Genomic DNA, 22,314 nt, shown 5'->3' with positions numbered 1-22,314 from the left:
AGGGTTCTTTTATCGTCGCCCCGCATTAGCAATCAGGAAAAAATTCTTGCGAGGGGGTGGGGGCACAGAGAAGACACCTTGTCATCAGTCTCACGTGTTTGTGTTCGTGTGATGTTTCATTTCCCCCATTTAAAGCGTGATGAAAACGTCAGAACGAGTTGTCATTGGAATATGGCTGTAACATTAAACGCTTTCATGACCTACTTTTAAAAAACCTTATTTTTAAAAGAACTGTGTGCTGTGGTTTCAGGTTATTGGCAAGCCTTCTCTTGAGATTCAAGTAGTCTTTATTCCCAATAAATGCCCAACCCGATAGAATTGCCCGTTTCCTTCTCTTGTCACCTGAAGAATTAGAACCATCATGGTTCCAGAATTACCAGTTTTTAATGTTTCTCCTTTAACCTGGTGTAATTTACTAGGGAACCTTTAATACTTCAAGAAGTATGGGCCAAATAAACAATGCGACCATGAGAAGACTCAGCTAAACATAGGAGCATCCTGCTCTTCTACCAGCAGGAAAACTCTTTTTTTTCTGTATACCTAGAGGGTTCTAAATGTTTTCATTTTAATGTAACTTAAGCCCCTGCTACCTTTCTAATAGAGATTGAACCCAACTCATGATCTCTGTTCTGGAGCAGTAGGAATGCCCAGAACTTGGGCAAAGAGGGAAATCTAAGGACAGGGAAAGCTTAGCAAGGTCCCTTTCTGGGTGGGAGCTGTGAGGCCCTGTTGAAGGCTCCGAAAGAGCACTGGGCGGACACGACATTCCCGATGGCTTCTTGGGTGCCCACTCAACGGGAGTGATCGTGTCATTCCAAAGCACTTTCATGGCCATAGGCGCAAGACCTGGAGACAGCTGCTGCTAGCAGGGTTAGGGGCCCACCGACATGTTGGGGACTTCAGCTACTTTCAGTCCAAGAAGACGGTTGGGGTGGTTTTTCCCCAGGAAGTGAAGGGCTATCTTTAGCAAGTTGTGGGCTGGGGTGGCCCTGTGGGACTCACCGCCATTGCAGCCCTACCCGTCGGACCTACCCAGGGCCTCCCTCGCCAAAGCTCCCATGGAGTTCCAGAGATGGCTATCAGCCCCAACTCTTCGATGTCTACGCTTGCCATCTGCAGCCTGAGGGCGCACCTGAGAGAGGGACAGAGACCAGAGTGGCCCAGTACAGTGTGCCTGGGCGTTAGGGGCCACCCCATCTGGGCTAGGGCCGCTGCTCAGGCAGAAGAGCAGGGAACGAAATCCAAGCGCAGCTGGAATGCTCTGGAGACAACAGCTGCTTTTGGGATTCCGTTGCCCGCTGTCCAGCCGTTGGAGGGGGGCTCCTGTCCCCAGGTCACTCGCCCTGGGATCAGATCAGAACCCGCCCATCCCCAGTCCCAGGAGTAGTGGTGCAATAGAGTCTAGTGAGAACGAGGCGCTCACCTGGACCCTAGAACAATAGGAGGGAAGATAGGAGCCTCCCCTGGGACCGGGTCCCGATCCGGATTAGATCCGCAAGACAGGATTAGCCCTGTCGGTCCCACGCAGCTGGAGCCACTGGTGCGGTGATGGTGGTGGGGCGGGCTTCGGAATCTGCCAAGAGGAACGCGCACCCGTGGGGCCGGAGAGGAAATCAACGCGCGCGCGCCCACTTCGGGGACATCTCCTCGCTCGGGGGTGGGGGGTGGGGGGTAGGGGCTTTGTCCTGTGTCGCTGCCAGCGCCCAGACAGCCAGGAGCCGAATGGGCCCACACAGTAGCCATAGGACCACTGGAAGGCCGTTGAGATCGACCCTGGCAAACCCAACTCCAGACCCGACTGGGCCTAGCCTCCTGCCCACCCGATCCCGCGGGTAGCAAACGCAACAATGTGCCGCTGAGGCCAGAACAGAGCCAAAGCGCAGAGATGTCCGAACCCCGCGCGGGCGCCCGCGAGTCTTGCGCCAGTAGGCCCTTTACTTGGCTGAGGACAGGGGGCGGGGAGACCCGGGACGCGCGAGCAGAGTGAACGAGGACGGGATGATGCTCCAGGTGCTGTGTAGTTCACGTCTGATCCGGTTCGGCCCGGTTAGTCCCACCTGAACAGCTACACCAGCCATACCGTGGCGTGCCCTTCCGCTGGCTCGGGCTGTCCTCAAGCCTGAAGCCATTTTAAGGCGAAATCACCTGGCCACGCCCCCTCGCGCTCCCGAGAAGCCAATCCACGCGCGGCCACGCCTTCTGCTGCGCGCGGCAGTGCAGCCAACGGTCGCGCGAATGACGGTTGGGGAGGGCCGTGATTCCGAGACTTGGTAGGGAAACCTTAGCCTGCCGTCCCGCCCACGAAGCCCGACTCCCAAGAGCCTGGGATTAGGTGCTTGGAGGCCGGATCCACACCCCGGCCAGGTGTGCAGGATAGGACCAGGTGCGTGGTCGCTCCGCCCCTGGTCCCCGGAGCCCTGCATAATGGCTGAGAGCCCGGGGCTAGGCCTAGGCTGCAGCCCAGGAGGCGTCCTGAAGGCGGCGACGGTATCAGGTGTCCCCACTCCCTTGGGACGGTGGGTGGAGATCAGGGAGGGGCGGGCGGCAGGTGCTGTCACCCTAGAGGCGCCAGCGGACGCGCGTTCCTCAGACAGCTAACACTGCCCGCTGGCCCGACTCAGCTGCACAGTCCCCTCCGGGACGCAAGGGGCGCTGCAGCTACGCTGGGCCAGATTCCGCTACCTTCTTACTATACCTGCGGGGGACTCGGCTACGCTCAGAGAAGCCATGGCCATGGCTTTACCGCTTCGCTTCCTCTGCAGAACGCGACCGGTGCCGCGCTTCCTACAAACTGTGCGGCAGTGGTAAGCCCGGATCCTGCGCCCCTGACCATCCTGCCCTCTTTGGCCCCAACTTCTGCTCCCCACCCCAAGATCGGCACGCGTCCCTGACCTTACCCCCTCCACAGGGGTCCACGGCGTGGGTACCGATTGTCGCCAGCGGATGATGAATTGTATCAGCGGACTCACATTTCTCTGCTGCAGCGCGAGTTCCCACACGCCATGTACATCGACAGCTACAACAGCCGAGGCTTCACTATCAACGGAAATCGAGTGCTTGGTCCTTGCGCGCTGCTCCCGCACTCGGTGGTACAATGGAACGTGAGCCCTTCCCCGCAGTGGGCAAACAGGCCAAATCACAGTCCTCCTCCCTGCTTCTGGCAGATCTGACTTTTCTAGTTACCCCGTAGTTAGAACTTGGAGCGGGGGCGGCTATAAGGTAGCTTGGGTATATTTTATTGTCATATTAAATTGGCTCCCACCGGTACAGGTGGGATCCTACCAGGACATCACGGAAGAAAGCTTCTCCCTCTTCTGGATGCTGGAGCCCAGAATAGGTATGGGGGAAGGAAAGACTTGAGGCGCTGAGCCCCGAAAGGCTACCTGACCCTCTCAACAGACCTGGTTGTAGACTAGCTATCTCTCACTTCCCTAGAGATTGTTGTGGTGGGCACTGGAAACAGGACTGAACGGCTACACTCTAAGGTTCTGCAAGCCATAAGGCGGAGGGGCATTGCTGTCGAAGTGCAAGACACGGTAAGTCCAAGACGGGGAAGTGCTGTGGGAGCTCAGACCTAACCCCAAGGAAACTAATGACTTATCTTTGCAGCCGGGTGCCTGTGCCACATTCAACTTCCTGTGTCATGAAGGCCGAGTGGCAGGAGCTGTTCTCATCCCCCCACCTGGAGAGACTTCACTCACATATATGGGCCAAGACAAAGAATGAACCACCAGGAAGTGATCAGCTGACCAGGAGGGCATTCACATTTTATAAAGTGCTGATGTTCCCATTGTGTTCACTATCCTCTCCTTTGGCACTTTAACACTTTAATGCTTGACAGGAAAATAATTTATGTGCTTCTCCCACTCTGTATCAGGTGTGTTGCTGGCCAGGGGCTGCTGGGTCAGTGGGCCTTTGGTGAGGGGTGAGAGAAATCAAGGTTCACTATTTTATCTAAACTATTGCTGATTCCCTGGTTCTTCAGAGAGGCCAGGAGGCAGTATATTTTGTTTCAGATCTTCTTGCTCAACATGCAGATTTGAGGGGATCCCTGTGAGTTTCCCCAAGATCCTTTTAAAGATTCAAGTTAGGGAGTACATGTCCAAATCTTGAATTGGTCCCATGCAGCCGAGCTTTGGGCTAGCAGGAGGCCTTGTGGATGCCCATTACAGATTATAATGTAACATCCCCCAACTCTCTCAGGAGCCAGAGTTTCTCAGTGTGAGACAAAATCCTTAGGAGCCAGAACTGATTTGAGAACAGCCCCAGAGGAATTTTTTTTTTTAAATATTTTTTTTAGTTGTAGATGTACACAATACTTTTTTATTTTCAAGTGATGCTGAGAATCAAACCCATTGCCTCATGGTGTGAGGCAAGTGCTCTACCACTGGGTACAACCCCAGTCCCCAGAAGGAAGTTTTTAAACTGGAACTACCTCTTTTGCAGGTCCATGGAACACTTTTATCCATGGAACAAAATGAGGGTGCTGTTTGTATCTACAGGACCCCCCCACCATGTGCCTGATAACCTCAAAGATCAGGCATCACTTTTTTTTCAAACTTTTATTGAAAAACTGAGGGGGCATGCTGGATTCCTTTTCAGAAAAGCCGTTTTTCGTACCTGTAGGTAGAGACCACCTGTGAATTTAGGCCAGGAGGAAAGAGATGAAACATGGAAGAAGCTCCCACCCAAGGATAGGATCACTTACGAATGGAGGCTGTGGACACCACCTTCCACCTGAGCCGAGGATGTTCTCTTCTCAAACTTTAGTTCCCCAGAGTACATCATGGCTCTAAAGAGGGGCAGGGATCAGATGTAGGTAATAGCTGACCCTAGAATATAGTCCTTGTCCCTTGTCCCAGTTACCCAAGCTCACCGGACTTGAGTCAAACTCTTGGCACCAATGTCCTGGCAGGAGTGCTGGATGCCAGCAATCAAGTAGGGGACAAATTTGTGGATGGACCCTTTGTCCTGTACAGCCCCTGACACCCCTTGGGCCACTTTGATTTTGTCAGCTTCACTATAGGAAGAGGCAGAGAAATGGACAAAGTTACAACAGGGATGAAAGTGTCAGTGAAAAGTTGGGACAGGGTAATTGGTTTGACTGTCCCACCTGAAATATCGGTTCTGGCTGCTGAGATGCTTGTCCATGGCATCAAGAGAGCCCATACCACGATATTTCTTTAGCCGGATCCCATCAGAGAAGAAGTACTCACCAGGGGCCTCAGTGGTGGCAGCCAGGAGGGAACCCATCATGACTGTGGACATATGTGGAGCGGTCAGGGCAAAACCTCAACAGCATGGTGGGGGGCGGGGGGGGGGGTTCTACCAGTTCTAAGGGTACTGGGCCTCACCTGTGGACGCCCCAAGGGCCAAGGCTTTGGCAATATGGCCCACATTCTGGATTCCTCCATCAGCAATGACAGGAACACCAAAGCGCCGTGCATACTCAGAAACCTTGTACACAGCTGTTGCTTGGGGCCGCCCACAGGCCAACACTGTTGAGATGGAGGAACAGATGGGTGGGTGGGGTTAGTGGGAACGAGCAAAGGGCCAAAATTAGCACTCAGGAGCTTAGCTACATCTACACCAGGACTGCAAATGGGCTGACGAGATGTCTGGGATGGCTGCTGCCCCAACTGCCTTTTAACAGTTTAAAAAAAAAAAAAAAAAAAAAAACTCTGCCGGCCTTACCCCTGCATGTGCGCGTGCATGGGTGCAGGGTCCAGGGCAGCCTCAGGCACATGCAGTCTTAGCAGCCGGGAAAGCCCCGCCCAGCTGGTATCAGATGGGGCAGGAGTCACTGTGCAGTTAGTACCCAGAGGCACCATGTCAAGCCCAGACTTTCTGAATAGTGGGCACCTGAGGCAAGATCAGGGCAGTGGTAATGTGAGAGCAGGCTACAAAGCTGGTCCTTGAACCACTACTGCAGAAGATTTGGGCAAAGCAGGGCCTGCTATATAAGCACCTCATATAAGCACCTCAGGATGAAAAGGGAGCTGTGATCTCAAGTAGCCCCCAAACCATGGTCTGTATATCTATTTGCCCTGCCCACCCATTAGCACCACAAACTCCGGGAGCTACAGCTACAATCAACCAAGCAGCTGGGCAGTGGGCAGCGGGCAGCTGGGCCGGCCAGTGGGCCAGGCCGGACTTACTATAGCAGCCCGTGACAGTAGAAGGGCATTTGGGGCTGTGGGACTTTATGTCTGGAGGGATCTTGGGAGCCGCTAAATAAAACAAACAGACCAGAGTTTAGAGAGGGCGCAGAGCAGGAGCAAGGAGGCCAGGCTAGGCAGGAAAGTGGCAGGTAAGGGATGACAAGAACTTGTCTTGCTTCAAGTCATATCACCCATTCAAGAGGCCTGTTTGGCCCTAGAGTTGCCTCTATTAGAGGACTCCTTGTAGTTCACATTAAGAGTGAGTGACCCCAGGGCATGTGAGACCCAATGCCAAGGTCTCTGGGCTGTGCCAAAGAATATCCTTACCTTCCTGGGTGATGCAGATAGAGCCACTTCCCATGCCCACCCGCAGGGCATCCACACCTGCATCAATGAGGTTCTTGGCCTGAGCAGCAGTGACAACTACAGTAAAGGAGAAGGAAAGGTTCATGTGAGGGTCCAGATGGGAGCCCAGCTCTCCATCCCACTCCACATTGTCAGTGCCCAGTCTCGCCTTACCATTGCCTCCAATGACTTGGAGAATGGGATATTTCTCTTTGATGTACTTGATCATATTGATCTGGAAGATAGAGTTTCCCTGGGAAGAGTCCTGGGACAAGAAAGAAGTCCCAATTACTGATGTGACAGTAGCTCTACTGTCCCACCCCACTTATGCAGTAGCTTACCAAAACCACTACGTCCACACCAGCCTGGGCTAACAAGTCCAGTCTATATTTGTCATCCTCATGCGTGCCAATGGCTGCCCCACACAGTAGCTGCTTCTTGGCATCTTTGGAGGCCAGTGGGTAATCCCGGTTCTTCTTCAGGTCTGTCCGGGCAATGATGGCTACCAGCTCATCGTCTTCATTCACAATGGGTAATTTTCCTGAAGTCAGGGTAAGACATAAATCAGGTACTTGAGCATTAGTTCTATGCCCCTTCCCACCTCTGGGACTCACCCTTCTTGCTGCGCTGTAGAATTTCATTTGCTTCCTTCAATGTGATGCCTGCGGGAGCTACCACCAAGTCTTCTCGCTTTGTCATGATCTAAGAGGGAAGGAAGTGATAAAGGCCAGACCTCTCCACAGACCTTGCCCTATAAGGGGCAGGATCCAAAAACCACCACATTCCCATACCTGACCCCAAACCATTCTGCCTCAAGAGAACTTGATAGTTCCCACACCAGCATAGTACAGTAATACTGAATAGGAAGGACTACACTGTATACAGAGTAGCCTTTTACACTAGAAAATTGCACAGGAACAACGAGGACCAGAAGAGAAGGGCTGATGGTCCTTGAGAACTGCACCCCCTTCAGGATATCAAAGAGCAAAGCATGAATGCTAAAAGGCATTTTGGAAGTTTGAGACCCTGGTGAGGGGAAGGAGAATGCAGGGACCCCATGAAGCAGTCAGAAATGTGGCTGGGTATTCAGTTTTCCTAGGCAGAAGAGAAATGTCATATGGGCAACAGGCCTCCTTTCTTCAGTGTGGGCTACCAGAACTCAGCTATGCTGTCAGTGACTTACCTCTTCCAAAAATCGGTCATGCTCCTCCTCTTTGAGAAAATCGATGTCTCTTGAGGAGATGATACCCACCAAGCGGCTCCCCATCCGGCCTGTATCCGTGATGGGGATACCACAAAAGCCATGCCGAGCCTTGGCCTCAAAAACATCCCGCACACGATCCTTGGGGCTGAGGACCACAGGGTCTGTGATGAATCCCTGCTCATATTTCTGGAGGGGATGGTAAGAAAAAGCATTGTATCTCTGAAACACTTTTATTAGGGTCTTGGTTTAGGCATGGGGTCTAAGCCTAAATTACCCTTTTGGTAGTGCTATAGGATCAAATCAAATCAATCCTGCTAATAAGTGACAGGTGGGCTGGAAACACTGTGCACCTGGTGCTCTTCTGATGGCATAAGAAACGGTTTCAGGCCTTTCTCCTAAGTAACTGAACCCCACAATGAGAAGAAAGTATCCTAAATTAGAACAAACCTCCTACTCCCACCCCACTGCACCTCAGTGCAATTCCCAGGAGTTCTTGGCCACGATCCTTGCCCTTCTGACCTTCACTTTCCGAACTTCATTTGCCTGGAATTCAGGTGTACAGTTGTGGTGGATGAAACCAATACCGCCAGTAAGCTACAGGATAAACAGAGAGACACCACTGCATGTCTCTGGGGAAGACGGTATCCCTGCCTTCTCCCATTACTCCATAGGGCTCACCGCCATTGCAATTGCCATCCCAGCCTCTGTAACTGTGTCCATGGGTGAGGAAACCAGTGGGGTCTTCAGTGTGATTTTCTTGGTCAGAGCAGAGGTTAGGTCCTAAGAAGACAAAGGACCACTGGTGTGGTGAAGTACCTCTTATACCACAGAGTGGTATCAGACACCCCCAAAAATGGATCTGTCTGACCTGCATGCTGACGATTCCATAGAATCCACCCCCAAAACCCAATCAAGTGAGGTAGCCCAGAGACCAGGCAACAGCAGCACCTTTAGCCCACCTTTCCCTGGTCATACTCACCACCTGGTCTGCAGTGAAGTCGATGTACCCAGGGAGAATGAGAAAATCGCTGCAGAGGAGGGGAGTGAATTGGGAGTAGGGCTCTCAGAGTTATGGTACCATGAGACTCCAACTCCACACATCATCCCATAAGGCATAAGAGCAAAGAGTGGCACTAACTGAACCCAGGTGTCACAGGCAAGACAGCACAGCGTGGGGACGGTAACAGGTGACCTTTTCTGCCACCGAGCTGTCACCAGTGCTCCCGGAACCCTGACAATTCCACGTGTTCAGAAAATGGAGTCTCAAGTCTGAAAATTTAAGTACCATCGAGATGGCTCCCCCTAACCCAACCCCGCTTCGAATCTGTCAAAATGAATCCCTGAGACAGGTGGGTAATTTCCGGATCCTGTCCCCCATCCCCGCACCGAAGAGGGCTCCACTTAAGCCCTCATCCGGCCTCTTAGACCAGAGTGCCTCCCCTCTACTGGCCCAGGTGAAACCCCAAGGCCCGCACTTGTAGGTGAGGCCATCCCCGCAGTTGAAGAGCTGCTGTGCTGTGAGTCCGTCATCTGGCACGTAGGACGTGCCCCCGCTAATCAGGTAGTCGGCCATTGCCGGCGCGGAACACTACCGCGTGTCTCCGAGGACCGCGCTGCAAAGGCCTGGGTCGTCTGGGCGGCGCCAATATGCGCTGGCCGATTCCGTCATTGCGCCGCGCGCACGGTTAACGTCACGGCGCAGTACGCACGGGAGGAACTGCAGCGTCCCTGCGGTTAGAGGTGGAGCTGACTGGGAGGAACGGGCGCTTGCGCAAAGGGCACACCAGCCACTCCCCCCGCCCCGCGTCCCGGAGAATTGGGCTATTTCCTGTTCCACCCCCTCCCACAGGACCTTGGGTAGTTCGAAGAACCAGAAAGGCTAAGCTTCTGTTGTCCCGCCAGGTACGTCCCCAAATAAAGACGCATCATTCACTAACATATTGAAAAGACGTGCTCGTCATTCTTAATAAACAACTAGAGTAAGAATACATAAGAGAAACAGAGTGGTATCTTTATATGATACACAAGTGTATGTTACAAGAATTCCATCAGGCACAGGAGCCTCAGGTTTAAGGCCTCAATGTTAGGCCAAAAAAAAAAAAAAAAAAAAAAAAAAAAAAAAAAAAAAAAAAGGCATGGTAAAGTTTTTACTTTAACATCTAAAATGTCACTTGTCATAAAGGAGGGTGTCAATAGAAACTGTCTTTAATAAATCATAATTGAAGTTCCCCCTCATTTTTCTTCCATTAAGATGCTAAGTTTATGTCTGAGCATGAAGAGGTGGCTCCTCTAGTGAAGTCTGCCAGTCCAGAGGGAAAGCCAGCTGGGGAGATTCCCTGGAGGGTCGATCCATCATTATTAATTCCATCTTTCTTGAGGAAGGGAAGGGGCCACATTTCTCTCAACAGTCCAAACCCTTTCTCCAGGGCCCAGACCAAAAAAAACCAAAAAACCAAAAAAACAAAAGTCAGCCAGCAACTTTGTAGGACACCTGGCTCTCAGGAAACCTAGAGCCCCCATGGACCAAGAAGTTTGCCGCAGGTCTGTGAAGATGTAAAGAGGGCAAAGTTTTCTTTTACATTTTAAACAGAAGTAGCCCGGAAGGCTTCATAACTACACCAAGAAAAAAAGAAAAAAAGAAAATAAAATAATGGAGGCCTCTTCTTTAGTGTGAAAGTGTGTCCAGTTTTTCCTGGCTGGGTTTTCTTGTACTATGACTGAGGCATCTCAGTGCATGGTGCTTGCGTTGGCCACTGCAATGGCCTCCTGAATTTCTCGTATCACCAGGATCCGGGTCAGCATTTGTCCCATCTGCTCTCTGCTGATAGGCTGGACTGAATACCAGATTGGGCTGTTGGGGGCCACCACTGGCTCAGGTGTTAGGTAAAAGGTGTCATTCCGGCCTTTCACACTCTGGGGGCTGAAGAACATGTCAGTAAAAGCTAGGTAAACACCATTACAACTTCAACCCTCCCAGCCTGAACCTCCCAGACAGGGGAAATCTGAATGCCATATAGCTATTGTATATTACTTCCAGGATGTCTAGTGAGGGCTACTGTGAATGCCAGTGTCAGGCATTCCTTTCTGGCCCTCCTTTACAAAAGACAGCCATGATCAATCAGACTGTACTTTCCTAGGGTACCCTGGGCTTGACTATTTGAGTTCATTTATATCCCACTTGGAGTCAACCTCACTGCTCAGAAGATCTATCTCCAAGTGTTATCTCCCCCCACACTTTTTTTTGGGGGGGGGGGCGGGGGGGGGGGCGAGCCAGAAGAGAATGGTGATACTGGGAATTGAACTCAGAGGCACCTTACAACTAAACTACATCCCCAGCCCTAAAAAGTTTGTTTTTTGAGATAGGATCTCACTAAGTTGCTGAAGCTGGCCTCAGCCTCCCAAGCTGCTGGGATTATAGATGTGTACCACCATGGCTCATATTGTTCTCTACCCAGAAACAATGGTTATGATACTAGAGCCCTTACCTTGCCCCTGCCACACACACACACACACTGTGGTGCTGTACTCCTTCATACTCAGCACATACCATCCTCTTAACATTTATTCATCCATTCAAGGTTTATTAAATGGTTACTATATGCCAGGAATGCACAAGATGCAATATTAAAGAAACGAGCAGAAATAATAAGTAATTCCTACCTCATGGAGACAGCAATTAAGATATTACACAAATACACAAAAATATTACACAAATACACAAAAAATGGTAACAGGATTTAAGTGCTACAGAGGAAACAGATGGAACAGGTAGGGAATCTGATAGTTTCTTGAAAAAGCTATGTTTAAGAACAGAAAAGGGGCGGGACTGGGGATACAGCTCAGTCCTTAAGAGTGCTTGCCTATTAAGCACAAGGCCCTGGGTTCAATCCCTAGCAACACACACACACACACACACACACACATACACACACACAAAAAAAAAGGGCACGGTGGGGAGAACAGAAAAAAGGGCTGGGTACCTCAGTGGTAGAGCACTAGCCTAACTAGCCTAGCACATTTGAGGCACTGGATTCAATCCTCAGCACCACATAAAAATAAACAAACAAAGGTATTGTGTCCATCTACAACTTAAAAAAAAAAAAAAACCACACACACAAAGAAGCATAATGCCCTTGAGTGTAAAAGAGCTAGTGTAGATTGAGGGCCCAGAGCAGCACCAACATAAGGCTAACAAAGGGAAGTACACTAGAGATCATGTTCATCATGTAAGGATTATTCTGCAGAGTAATGACAAACCTTGAAAGTTTTAATCTAAGTGACATACCAAGACCCACAACTCCCCCCATCAAAAAAAAAAAAAAAAAAAAAAAAAAAAAATCCTGTGGCATTGCTATGAAAATGACATGCCAAATTGCAGGGGGAAGAAGAAAAAAAACCCAAAATCTGAAGGAAGGGGTCTCCCCAAGGTTGACAGTGGCAATGACAAAAGGACAGGGCCAGGATGATACAGGGCCATATTCAGTTTGTGATGAAAGTGGCCTCCCTGTAACATATCTTCTCCATAAGACAACTGTTAGGAGTCTGAGATGGGAGGATTGGGAGTTCAAAGTCAGCCTCAGCAACTTAGTGAGGCACTTAGCAACTCAGTGAGACCCTGTCTCTAAATAAAATACAAAAAAGGGCTGCAGATGTGGCTCAGTGGTTAAGCACCCTGGGTTCAATCTCAGTATCCAAAAAAAAAAAAAGGTGACTGTTAGGGTTCAGGGACCCTTTTAATGTCAATGCCAAGCACACTACTTTGGAAAAGCCACATAGTTGTTTCTATATTTATATTTTTAGAAATGATTTTACTCTGTTTGGAGCTACAGAATGCCTTTCTCCTTAGATAAGATATGCACACAAGTAAGCACATGGATAAACACATACATACACACATTAGCCAATGTATAAAGAAAGCCTCCTCACCATTTGAAGAGGTAGAAATCATAGAGCTTGATGGGACATCTCAGTGGATTCTCTGGATTTTCTGTCTGTTCTGCATACATGTCATCTGTAACTATAAAACAGCCCCCCCACCACCACCACCATCACAGACCTGGCATAAGAACTGTCTTAGCTCAGGCCTAGATTAAGAACCACAGGCATTCAGTCATCCTATCTAGGAAATATTAGGTAGGAGGAGGGAAGGATGAGGCAGGAAATAACTAGGAAGGGAAGAGGATATCTTGTCCAGAGTTCCCTGCTTCTAGGAGAAAAGTTTTTGGCTGGGGAAAAGGGACTGGAAAATTCCTACCCAGTAAAACCCAACCTTCACATTCATCACTAGCCCCATAGATACAGGGCAAGGTGTCTTCTTCCCCTACCTTTCTGGCCAGTCTGATGTATCCCAAGGGCCTTCAGGTACCGGATACTAGTGCTTTTATCCTTGGGATTAGAGGGGTTTTTCTTTGTCTGTCGTAAGACTTTGGAGAAGGCCAGCTTCATATGCTGGTCAACTGTCTTCAACAGGAAGTACCTGGACCACAAGTGAAAGCAAGGCAGAAGGAGGGGTGCCGGGAGGATACCATGATTTACCCTCCACCCATGTGTATTTCAGTGGCGCCCACACTCCCAGATCTGGGTAGGTCTATACCCAAGCACTGTATCCAGTGGAGCCATATCGAGATAGACAGCAGAGGTCTGGCAAAGCTATTGGCCTCACTGGTTATCACAAAAAAATGCAGTCAAGTGGGGCTGGGGGCTTTCAGTAGCTCAAGGTTCTCAAATAAGTTTCAGAGGAATTCAGAAGTCCTCCTAGAGTTTCTACCCTCTTCACCAGGAAAAAGCCAGCAGAGGCCAAGTCTGAATTTCTAGAATACTTACTTGGTGTTAAAGAACATGAGGGTGGTCAACAGGGTGGAAGGTGAGTGTGCCCCAAGCTGCTTGCATTCCCATAGCATCTCCTCAGTCACGTGGCTGGGCAGGACATAGCCTAGGAGCAACAGAGTAATGCTAAAACAGATGGATGGAAGGAGATACCACAAAGGCACAGCATATGGACCATAGGGGCATAAGTCTTATCAAAAGAAGTCTTCTGGGGTGTAGCAAAATAATCTGGAAAGCTTGTTAAAAACATAGATGCCTGGGTCACAACCTAAGTTTCTGAGGTGGGTTGTGACAATAAGCATATATTTCTAACAAGTTCCAAGGTGATACTGCTCCTGCTCTGGGAAACATACACTACCTCACATGATTACTTTTACCTGACAATTCTTCCTCCGTAATCCAAGGCTAATACAAGACAAAAGGATTGCCCTCAGGTTCATGAAATACATAAAACTATAAATCAAACATGCATATATGCTCTCGCTCGCTCTCTCCTCCATGACAACTTTCATTAAATTTTCAAGGTGTCTAAGGTCCAAAGACCTACAATGTATATCCCTCTTTGCCCTTATCAAACCTCTTATTAGCTATCATTTCTAGGAAGCAAGCCCATTTTCATCACTTCCCTGGACACAACAAACACTGATATTTGGACTTTTCTCTAAAAGAACAGGTGTTCATAGACAAACCTAGAGCTTGGAGAGGCTAAGGGCCAATTGTTATGGTTTAGATATGTGGCATCCCCCAAAAGCTCATGTGTGAGACAATGCAAAGAAGTTTAGAATGAAGGGGAGGGAGGGGAAATGGGAATAGGAAAGACGGAATTAACTGAACATAACTTTCCTATGTTCATATATGAATACATGACCAGTGTAACTCCACATCATGCACAATCACAAAAATGGGAAATTTTACTCCATGTGTGTATATATCAAAATACATTCTACTGTCATGTGTAACGAACAAGAACAGCAATAAAAAATTAAACAATGACAAAAATTTAGAGGAAAATGATTGGGTTATGAGAATGTAAGCAGTGCATTAATCCCCTGATAGGGAATAACTGAGTGGTAACTATAGGCAGGTAGGGTATGGTTGCAGGAGGTGAGTCATTGCAGGTAGCTTTGGGCTTTATATTTTGTTGTGGTGGTGAGAATTCTCTCTGCTTCCTGATGCCATATCCCCAGTTGTTTTCTTTCACCACATACTTCTGCCATGATGTTCTGACTCATCTCAGGCACAGAGGAATGGAGTCAGTCATCTCTGGACTGAGAACTCTGAAACTGCGAGCCCCCAAAAACTTCCTCTAATTTTTTTTTGTCAGGTCTTTCGGTCACAGCTACAAAAAGCTGACTAAAACACTAATAGTTTGAACAAGAGCTCTGGGCAGCCAGGACTGCACTAAAGAAAGATGACAATGGGTTTGACCACCAAGCTTATTTGCTCAATTCAACAATTCCAAGTGTTTGTGTACAGAGGACATGGTAGGGTGCAGCAGACACAGCATTCTCCTACAGGGTCTCGGGATTCTCCAGACAGACAGTGAAAGTTACACTTCCTGGAAGCACAAAAAGGAAAATTCTGCACACTACAGTCCACTTGTCTATTCTTCCCACAGGTAGACCTTTGACCATGTAGTGTACTCTTTAAGGCAGCTCTGGTGGTACTTTTGTCCACCCTTTGGCTATTCAGTGGTGCAGCAACAATGGGAAATACTTTCTTGCTCGTGAACATATTTGAAGCACCCGAGATGCAGGATAAGCAAAACAACTTCTCTCAGTCAGGAAAAACTATCTTCCTAAGAGTAACTCCTGCCACAGCTTGGGATGCTCTTTCTCTGCCTTCACTCAGCAACATACCTCCTCTGATGGTGTTTCCCTAACAGTATTTTATTCCCAGCAACACACTTTAAAATTAACTTTATACTCAGGATACTGAGGCAGGACAATCTGAAGTTCAAGTCCAGCCTCAGCAATTAAGAACGTTTTACCTAATAAAAAATTAAAAAGGGCTGGGAATGTAGCTCAGAATACAGGGCCCTTAGGTTCAATCCCCAGAATGAATAAATGAATGAATGATTATTTACTTTAATGGATAAGCACCAAGATTCCTTGTCTAAGGAGACAGATTTTTAAAAAATTATATAAGCCTTATAGATTTGATTCTCAACAGCAAGCATGAAAAGGATGTATTTTATCTTTAAAAAACTTTTATACTTCTTGTCCACTGAAGGGCATACACACAATGACCAATCCAGGAGTAATGATCATCCCTAGCATCTAAACTACTGTATTGAAATTCCATTTCCCACTAAAAGGAATCAGTTTCATAGAGAACTGATGGATTTCACAGTAGGACAACAAATGTTTAAAAATGTAATGTTCGGTCAAATCAGAAATAAGAAAGTTGCTGGCTGTGGCAGTGTACACCTGTAATCACAGCTGTGAGGTCAAGGCAGGAGAATTGGAAGTTCAAGGTTAGTCTGGGCAACCTGGTGAGACCCTATCTCAAAATAATAAAAAGGAAAGGGCTGGGGATGCACCTCAATGGCTGAGCATTCCTGGGTTCAATACCCAATAACACACATACACATACAAACATGGAGAGCAAGAGAGAAAGAGAAAAAAGGAAAGTTATCAACAACGAACAGGGTCAAAGTACATAGGGACCAATTTAAAGATATTCCAGGGGCTGGGGATATAGCTTAGTTGGTAGAGTGCTTGCCTAGCATGCACAAGGCCCTGGGTTCAATCCCTAGCACCACCAAAAAAAAAAAAAAAAAAAAAAAAAATTCCAGTTGGCCAAAGAGAACAAATAGTCTGTACATCAATAGACCACTGTAATGAACTGAATCATAACAAATTACCAAATATTTTAATGATTCTTAAAAAACAAATTTAAAAACACCTCAATTTTACATTACTTGGAATGCTGGTGAACTAACTTATTACTGTGAAAATTGATAAGCAAATTAAAAAAAAATTTTAAATCCTTTATCCTGCCTCTTCTACACAATCTGTACTGTTAGCAACTCAGAAAATTGAGGTTGGAAAGTCATGGTTTTTTGTTTGTTTGGCACAGTACTGAGGATTGAACCCAGGAAGACTACCACTGAACTACATTCCTAGTCTTATTTTTAATTTTTTTTTCATGATTTGGCATTTATTTATTTATTTTGCACTGGGGATTGAACCCAGAGGCACTTTACCTTGAGCCAGAGTCTTGCTCATTTGCTGAGACTGGTCTGGACCTTACAATCCTCCTGCCTCAGCCTTCAGAGCCACTCAGATTACAGGTGTGTGTCACCATGCCCAGGTTATTTTTAAATTTTGAGAGGGCAACTTAGCAAGTTAAGGCAGGCTAGCCTTCACTTGTAATCCTCCTGCCTTTGTCTCCTGAGTAACTGGTGTTTCAGGTGTGAGCCACCATCTTTGGCTTGCTGGGTGTTTTTTAAATTATGATAGTGTCCCTGTGGTATGTCAATAACACTTTTCAACATATTTAAAACATTCACAGATAGGGCTGTGAGTATAGTTCAATGATAGAGCTCTTTCCTAGTATGCATGAGGCCCTGAGTTCAATAGCCCAGAACCAACCCCACCCCAACACACACACACACACACACACACACACACACACACACAGACAGACACACAGACACACAAAAAAAAATCTGAAAAGAATATTTATGGATAAAATGTCCGGAATTTCCTTCAAGATAACAAAGGAAGAAAAGCTCAGGAAATAATGTCAAGAGTTAAGAAATGGGCCAGGAACAGTGGTGCACAGCTGTAATCCCAGTGGCTCAGGAGGCTGAGGCAGGAGGATTGAAAAGCCAGGTTCAGTAACTTAGTGAAACCCTAGGCAACTTAGTAAGACCCTGTCTCTAAATAAAATAAAAATAAATGGGCTGGGAATGTGGTTCAGTGGTTAAGTACCCCTGGGTTTAATCCCCAGTTCAAAAAAAAAGTTAATAAATGAAATGGCATCAAATTTAAAAACTTCTGCACAGGAAAGGAAACAATTAGGAATATGAAGAGAGAACCTACACAATGGGAAAATAAATCTTTGCTAGGTACTCTTCTGAAAGAATTAATATCTAGAATAGATACACACACACACACACAAAATAACCCAATTAATAAATGGTCAGATGAATTAAACATACTTCTCAAAAGAAACACAAATGGCCAAGAAATAGATGAAAATGTTCAACATCTTCAGCAATTAGGGAAATGCAAATCAAAACTACACTATGGAGCTGAGGCTATAGCTCAGTGGCAAAAGCATTTGCCTAGCACATTTGAGGCACTGGGTTCGATCCTTAGCAGCACATAAAAATAAATAAATAAAATAGAAATAATAAAAAAAAAACTGCATTGTTGATTTCATTTCATGACCAGTCAGAATGGCAGGCATCAAGAATACAAATAATAAATACTGGAGAGGATGTGGAGAAAAAAGAAACACATTAATAACACTGTTGGTGGGACTGTAAATTACCACAACCATTGTGGAACTCATATGGAAGATCCTCAAAAGACTAGGCATGGAATCACCATATGACCCAATTATAGCACTCCTTGGTATTTATCAAGAATTAAAGATATCATAATATAGTGATACATGCATAGCCATGTTTACAGCAGTGCAATTCACAATATCCAAATTAGGGAACCAGCCTAGGTGTCCATCAATAGACGAATGGATAAAGAAAATGTGGTATACATACTCAATGGAATTTTTAGAAATAATGTTTTTGTATTTTTTATACCTTTATTTTACTTATTTACTTATATGGGGTGTGGAGGATCAAACCTAGTGCCTTACACATGCTAGGCAAGCACTCTACCACTGAGCTACAAACACAGTTCACAATGGTATTTTTTTATTTCAGTCATAAAGAAGAATGAAATTATATCATTTGCAGGAAAATAGATGGAACGAGGTACCATTATCTTAAGTGAAATAAGTCAAACTCAGAAGGTCAAGTGTCATATGTTTTCTCTCGTATGTAGAAGCTAGAGAGGATAAAAGAAAAGAAACGGGTGGGAGGATCTCATGAAATCGAAGAGATCAGTAGAGAGGAAAGAGAGGCAAAGTGCTGGGGAGGGATACTGGCCAAATTATATTGTTCTGTTGTGTGCATGTACAAATATGTAACAACAAATTCCACTATTATGTATACTATAAATATGCACCAATAGACAATGTGAAAAGAAAAAAATATGAAAAGGGAAACACATGGTAGTATACTTGAAACAAGATTTGCCACTGACTATTAGTATATGACGGTTCATTAATCTATCGTTTAGTTTTATATATGCTTTAAATTTCCACAATAAAATACTCAATGTCTAAAATACCGAGAAGGACATTGTAGGCACTCAAATGTTTGTTTAACCACTATTTTGTTGTTGTTGTTTTTAAGAAACGGTTAAGCAGCACACATGTTAACAAGTGGTGACATGAGAATTAAAATTCAGGTGGCACACACCTATAATCTTGCTGACTCCAGAGGCTGAGGCAGGAGGATTACAAGTTCAAAGCCAGCCTCAGCAACTTAGCCAAATACCAACCCACAAAAATAAATAAATGAATAAAGAAATGAATAAAATTCAGGTAATTGATGTGGACATATTTTCAACTTGTTTGGGTAAATACTAAGTATGACTGCTGTACCATAATACATTTACTTTTCAAAAAAAGAGCCAGATTGTCCTCCAAAGTGTTTATGCCAGTTTTCCCAATAGCATTATTCATCCTGTTATTCCCTATCCATGCAACCATTTGGTGCTATTAGCATTTCGGATTTTAGCCATTTTAATAACTGTATAATGGTTATCATATTGTTTTAATTGAAAATTCCTAGATGGCATATAATAATGAACACTTTGCATATATTTTGTCATCTGGATGTCTTCTTTAGTTAGGTACTTGGGCAGATCTTTTGTCTATTTTTTAAAAATAATTTTATTTTTTTATGTGGTGCTAAGGACCAAACCCAATGCCTCACACGTACTAGGCAAGAGCTCTACCACTGAGTCATAACCCCAGCTCATCTTTTGTCCATTTTTTAAATCAGGCTCTTTGATTTCATATTGTTGAGTATTAAGCTTTTTTTTTTTTTTTTGTACTGGGGATTAAACCCAGGGATGCTAACTAGTGAGTCACATCCTCATCCCTTTTTATTTTAAGGTAGGTTCTAAATTGCCTAGGGCCTCACTAAGTTGCTGAGGCTGACTTTGAACTTGCCATTTTCCTGTCTCAACCTCCCAAGTTGCTGGGATTACAGGCATGTGCCACCATACCCAGCTGAGTATTAGGAATTCTTTCTAGGGGCTGGAGTTCTATGTCAGTGATAAGAGTGCATACTTAGTATGCAGGAGGCCTGAGTTCAATCCCCAGTGTCCCCACAAAGAAAGATTCTTTGTATATTTTAGACACCAGTTCTTTGTCAAATGTGTGTTCTGCAAATATTTTTTTTCCCAGTCTGTGGCTTGTCTTTTATTCTCTTTAAGACCATCGTTTGCAGAACATAACTTAAAAATTATACTTGAGATGGGGTTGGTGCTCAAGTGATTGTCCTGCCTTGGCCTCCCCAGTAGCTGGGACTACAGCAGCATGTCACCATGTTGGGTTCTGATTTTTTTTTTTTTTTAAACTGGAAATTGAACCCAGTGCTTCACACATGCTAGGTGAGTGAGCACTCTGCCACTGAGCCACCCTCAGCCGCTTGATAAAACTTTAAAAATGCATATTGAAAGAAATAAATCTGAAAAGGTTACATAGTAAATTATTCCAAATATATGTCATTCTTGAAAAGGCAAAACTGATGATAGGAAAAAGGTCAGTGGTTGTCAAGGGCTCAGGGCAAGGAAGGGAAGGAAGGCAGAATGGGAGGAAGAGGTAGAGACCAGATTTTTTGTTTGTTTGTTTTAAATGCCACAGAGTGAACCCAGAGGTATTTAATCACTGAGCCACATTCCCAGGTCTTTTTTATATTTTATTTAGAAACAGAGTCTCATTGGTTGCTTAGGGCCTTGGTAAGTTGCTGAAGCTGGCTTTGAATTTGTGATCCTTCTGCCTCAGCCTCCTGAACTGCCTGGATAGGCATGTGCCACCACAACAGGGATTTAATAAGACTGGGAAACATTCTGTATTAATACTATAATAGTGGATACATGCTTTCAGACATTTATCAAAATCCACAGCACTATAGACAAAATGAGTTGAGCCCTAATGCAAACTACAAACTTTAGACAAAAATGTAGCAATATTGGTTCAAATTTTAACAAATGTACCATACTAATGTAACACTGTTAATGTAGGGGAAATTGTGTGAGGGTGAGCCAGCACACAGAAATTTCTGTGCTTTTTCTGCAAATCTTCTGGACACCTAAAACAACTCTAAAAAATTATGGACCCAGGGAATAACAGGACCCCTCTAAGGGCTCTGCAACTCCAGATTTAGAGGACCCTAAAGAACAGGAAGCCAACCATGTACATTCTGCAAAGAGGATGGTCATCAGTTAAGGCTTGCCTTGCTTCCAAGGCAAGACACATGTGGTCAACAAGACCTTTACCCATCCTGGCAGATGGCACAACTGGTAGAGGAAAGCTAAAGGACCAAGAGGCTTTTTGAAATTTCCCAAGAGCGATCCCTGAGGAAATCACAGCTGACTTTTAAAGAATATAAAAGAAGGTCAATTTTGACCAAGTTGGTATTTGTGTGTGTGTGTGTGTGTGTGTGTGTGTATTTAGATGTAGATGGACACAATGACTTATTTATTTCTTTATTATTTATTTTTATGTGGTGCTGAGGATACTAGAACCAAAAGAAAAAAAGAAAAAAATGTCCACGTATCAATGTGCTTTGGTTTTACTCCTGCCAGGGGCTGGGGTTTGTGGCTCAGTGGTAGAGCGCTTGCTTAGCACTTGTGAGGCACTGGGTTCGATCCTCAGCACCACATAAAAATAAATAAAGGTGTTGTGAACGCACATTCCTCCTGCCTCAGCCTCCTGAGCCACTATTATAGGCACCTGGTGCCACCTGGTGCAGCATACAAGGACATTTAAAAGGAAAGACAGCGTTTTCTTTTCTTTTACTTTCTTCTTCTTCTTCTTCTTTTTTTTTTTTTAATGTAACCAAAAGTGAAGTTGGAGGCTATGCAGGGAGGGTGGGAGTGCCTGATAATAACAATCACAAAGGACTCTAGAGTTACAAGTTTGTTCTGAGTCAATTTGAGCCTCATCTCACAGACCTACAAATCTTCCTTCCTCCTACATTGAAAACCTGGATCAGTTTATCACTGATATGATTATGTAACCCCGATATTTATTCCTCAGATTGGCCTAAAAGATGCAATGTAGCACACAAAAGACCTAACTAATTTATCAGGGGAACCTAAATGATACAATTAAAGGGATGCCTCTACTAAACATAGAGGTAATGCTAATGAGAAAGCTATTTTATAGAAATCATGTGATACTGGATATTTTAACTACAGCTCAAGGGTACACCTGTGCCATTATAAAAACTAAATACTGAATATATTTCTAACAACTCTATTCAAGTTTCTAAAATCTTAAATGGCTTCCTCACAAATCAATGCCATGTTGGAGCCCACCTTAAGCTTTAATGAGTTACTATCTTCATGGTTTTCAGAGACTGGCTAAAATACTAATTGCTTTTCTGCTAATTGTTTACAAAACAAGTAATGTGTTGCTGTCTTGTTTACTGTTGCCCTAGTATGATCCCTGCCCTATGTATGCCTT

At 45.6% G+C, this 22,314-nt stretch overlaps 3 protein-coding genes across 11 annotated transcripts in view; 1 reads left to right on the top strand and 2 right to left on the bottom strand.

The window, feature by feature from the left end:
- Positions 1-2,240: 2,240 nt before the first annotated feature.
- Positions 2,241-3,866, top strand: Ndufaf3 (NADH:ubiquinone oxidoreductase complex assembly factor 3). Of its 5 annotated transcripts, none has more exons than XM_047564740.1 (6): positions 2,241-2,383; positions 2,763-2,804; positions 2,909-3,101; positions 3,271-3,337; positions 3,436-3,536; positions 3,610-3,866. In XM_047564740.1, the coding sequence occupies exons 3-6, from the start codon at positions 3,003-3,005 to the stop codon at positions 3,724-3,726; spliced, it is 384 nt and encodes a 127-aa protein (XP_047420696.1). In that variant the 5' UTR covers positions 2,241-2,383; positions 2,763-2,804; positions 2,909-3,002; the 3' UTR covers positions 3,727-3,866. The 5 variants fall into 5 exon arrangements, with proteins under 5 accessions (XP_047420696.1, XP_047420697.1, XP_047420698.1 ...); XM_047564741.1 differs by having other exon boundaries at positions 2,242-2,270; XM_047564742.1 differs by lacking the exon at positions 2,241-2,383 and adding an exon at positions 2,469-2,487.
- Positions 3,867-4,493: 627 nt separating this feature from the next.
- Impdh2 (inosine monophosphate dehydrogenase 2) lies at positions 4,494-9,476 on the bottom strand. Of its 2 annotated transcripts, XM_047564074.1 has the most exons (15): positions 9,186-9,476; positions 8,690-8,738; positions 8,389-8,490; positions 8,230-8,304; positions 7,690-7,896; positions 7,121-7,208; positions 6,848-7,047; positions 6,681-6,771; positions 6,489-6,584; positions 6,159-6,230; positions 5,355-5,498; positions 5,114-5,258; positions 4,877-5,020; positions 4,709-4,792; positions 4,494-4,620 (listed from the first exon to the last, which is right to left on the bottom strand). In XM_047564074.1, exons 1-15 carry the CDS (start codon positions 9,281-9,283, stop codon positions 4,599-4,601), a joined length of 1,617 nt encoding a protein of 538 aa, XP_047420030.1. In that variant the 5' UTR covers positions 9,284-9,476; the 3' UTR covers positions 4,494-4,598. The 2 variants fall into 2 exon arrangements, with proteins under 2 accessions (XP_047420030.1, XP_047420031.1); XM_047564075.1 differs by lacking the exon at positions 6,159-6,230 and having other exon boundaries at positions 9,186-9,455.
- Positions 9,477-9,847: 371 nt separating this feature from the next.
- Qrich1 (glutamine rich 1) overlaps positions 9,848-22,314 on the bottom strand; it is a 49,179-nt gene continuing 36,712 nt past the window's right edge. For all 4 annotated transcript variants that reach the window (XM_047564065.1, XM_047564066.1, XM_047564068.1 and 1 more), the window contains 4 exons: positions 13,534-13,642; positions 13,035-13,186; positions 12,637-12,727; positions 9,848-10,630 (listed from right to left, as the gene is read on the bottom strand). In XM_047564065.1, the coding sequence (XP_047420021.1) occupies positions 10,438-10,630; positions 12,637-12,727; positions 13,035-13,186; positions 13,534-13,642 (545 nt within the window). In that variant the 3' untranslated portion in view covers positions 9,848-10,437. The remainder of the gene's footprint in view (positions 10,631-12,636; positions 12,728-13,034; positions 13,187-13,533; positions 13,643-22,314) is intronic.

The sequence above is a fragment of the Sciurus carolinensis genome, chromosome 9, assembly GCF_902686445.1.
Source record: "Sciurus carolinensis chromosome 9, mSciCar1.2, whole genome shotgun sequence".
NCBI lineage: Eukaryota > Metazoa > Chordata > Mammalia > Rodentia > Sciuridae > Sciurus > Sciurus carolinensis.
Note: the sequence above shows the minus strand (reverse complement) of the source record. Positions and strands in the feature narration are given on the sequence as shown.

Bases quoted from the DNA above. Each gene is read 5' to 3' on its own strand.
- Ndufaf3 (XM_047564738.1), top strand. From the start codon at position 2,728: ATGGCCATGGCTTTACCGCTTCGCTTCCTCTGCAGAACGCGACCGGTG. The intron at 2,805-2,908 runs GTAAGCCCGGAT...CCCCCTCCACAG, and splicing joins CTACAAACTGTGCGGCAGTG to GGGTCCACGGCGTGGGTACC. The intron at 3,338-3,435 runs GTATGGGGGAAG...TCACTTCCCTAG, and splicing joins GATGCTGGAGCCCAGAATAG to AGATTGTTGTGGTGGGCACT.
- Impdh2 (XM_047564074.1), bottom strand. From the start codon at position 9,283: ATGGCCGACTACCTGATTAGCGGGGGCACGTCCTACGTGCCAGATGAC. The intron at 6,772-6,847 runs GTAAGCTACTGC...TTCTTGTCCCAG, and splicing joins GTGTGGACGTAGTGGTTTTG to GACTCTTCCCAGGGAAACTC. The intron at 6,585-6,680 runs GTAAGGCGAGAC...CCTTTACTGTAG, and splicing joins CCAAGTCATTGGAGGCAATG to TTGTCACTGCTGCTCAGGCC.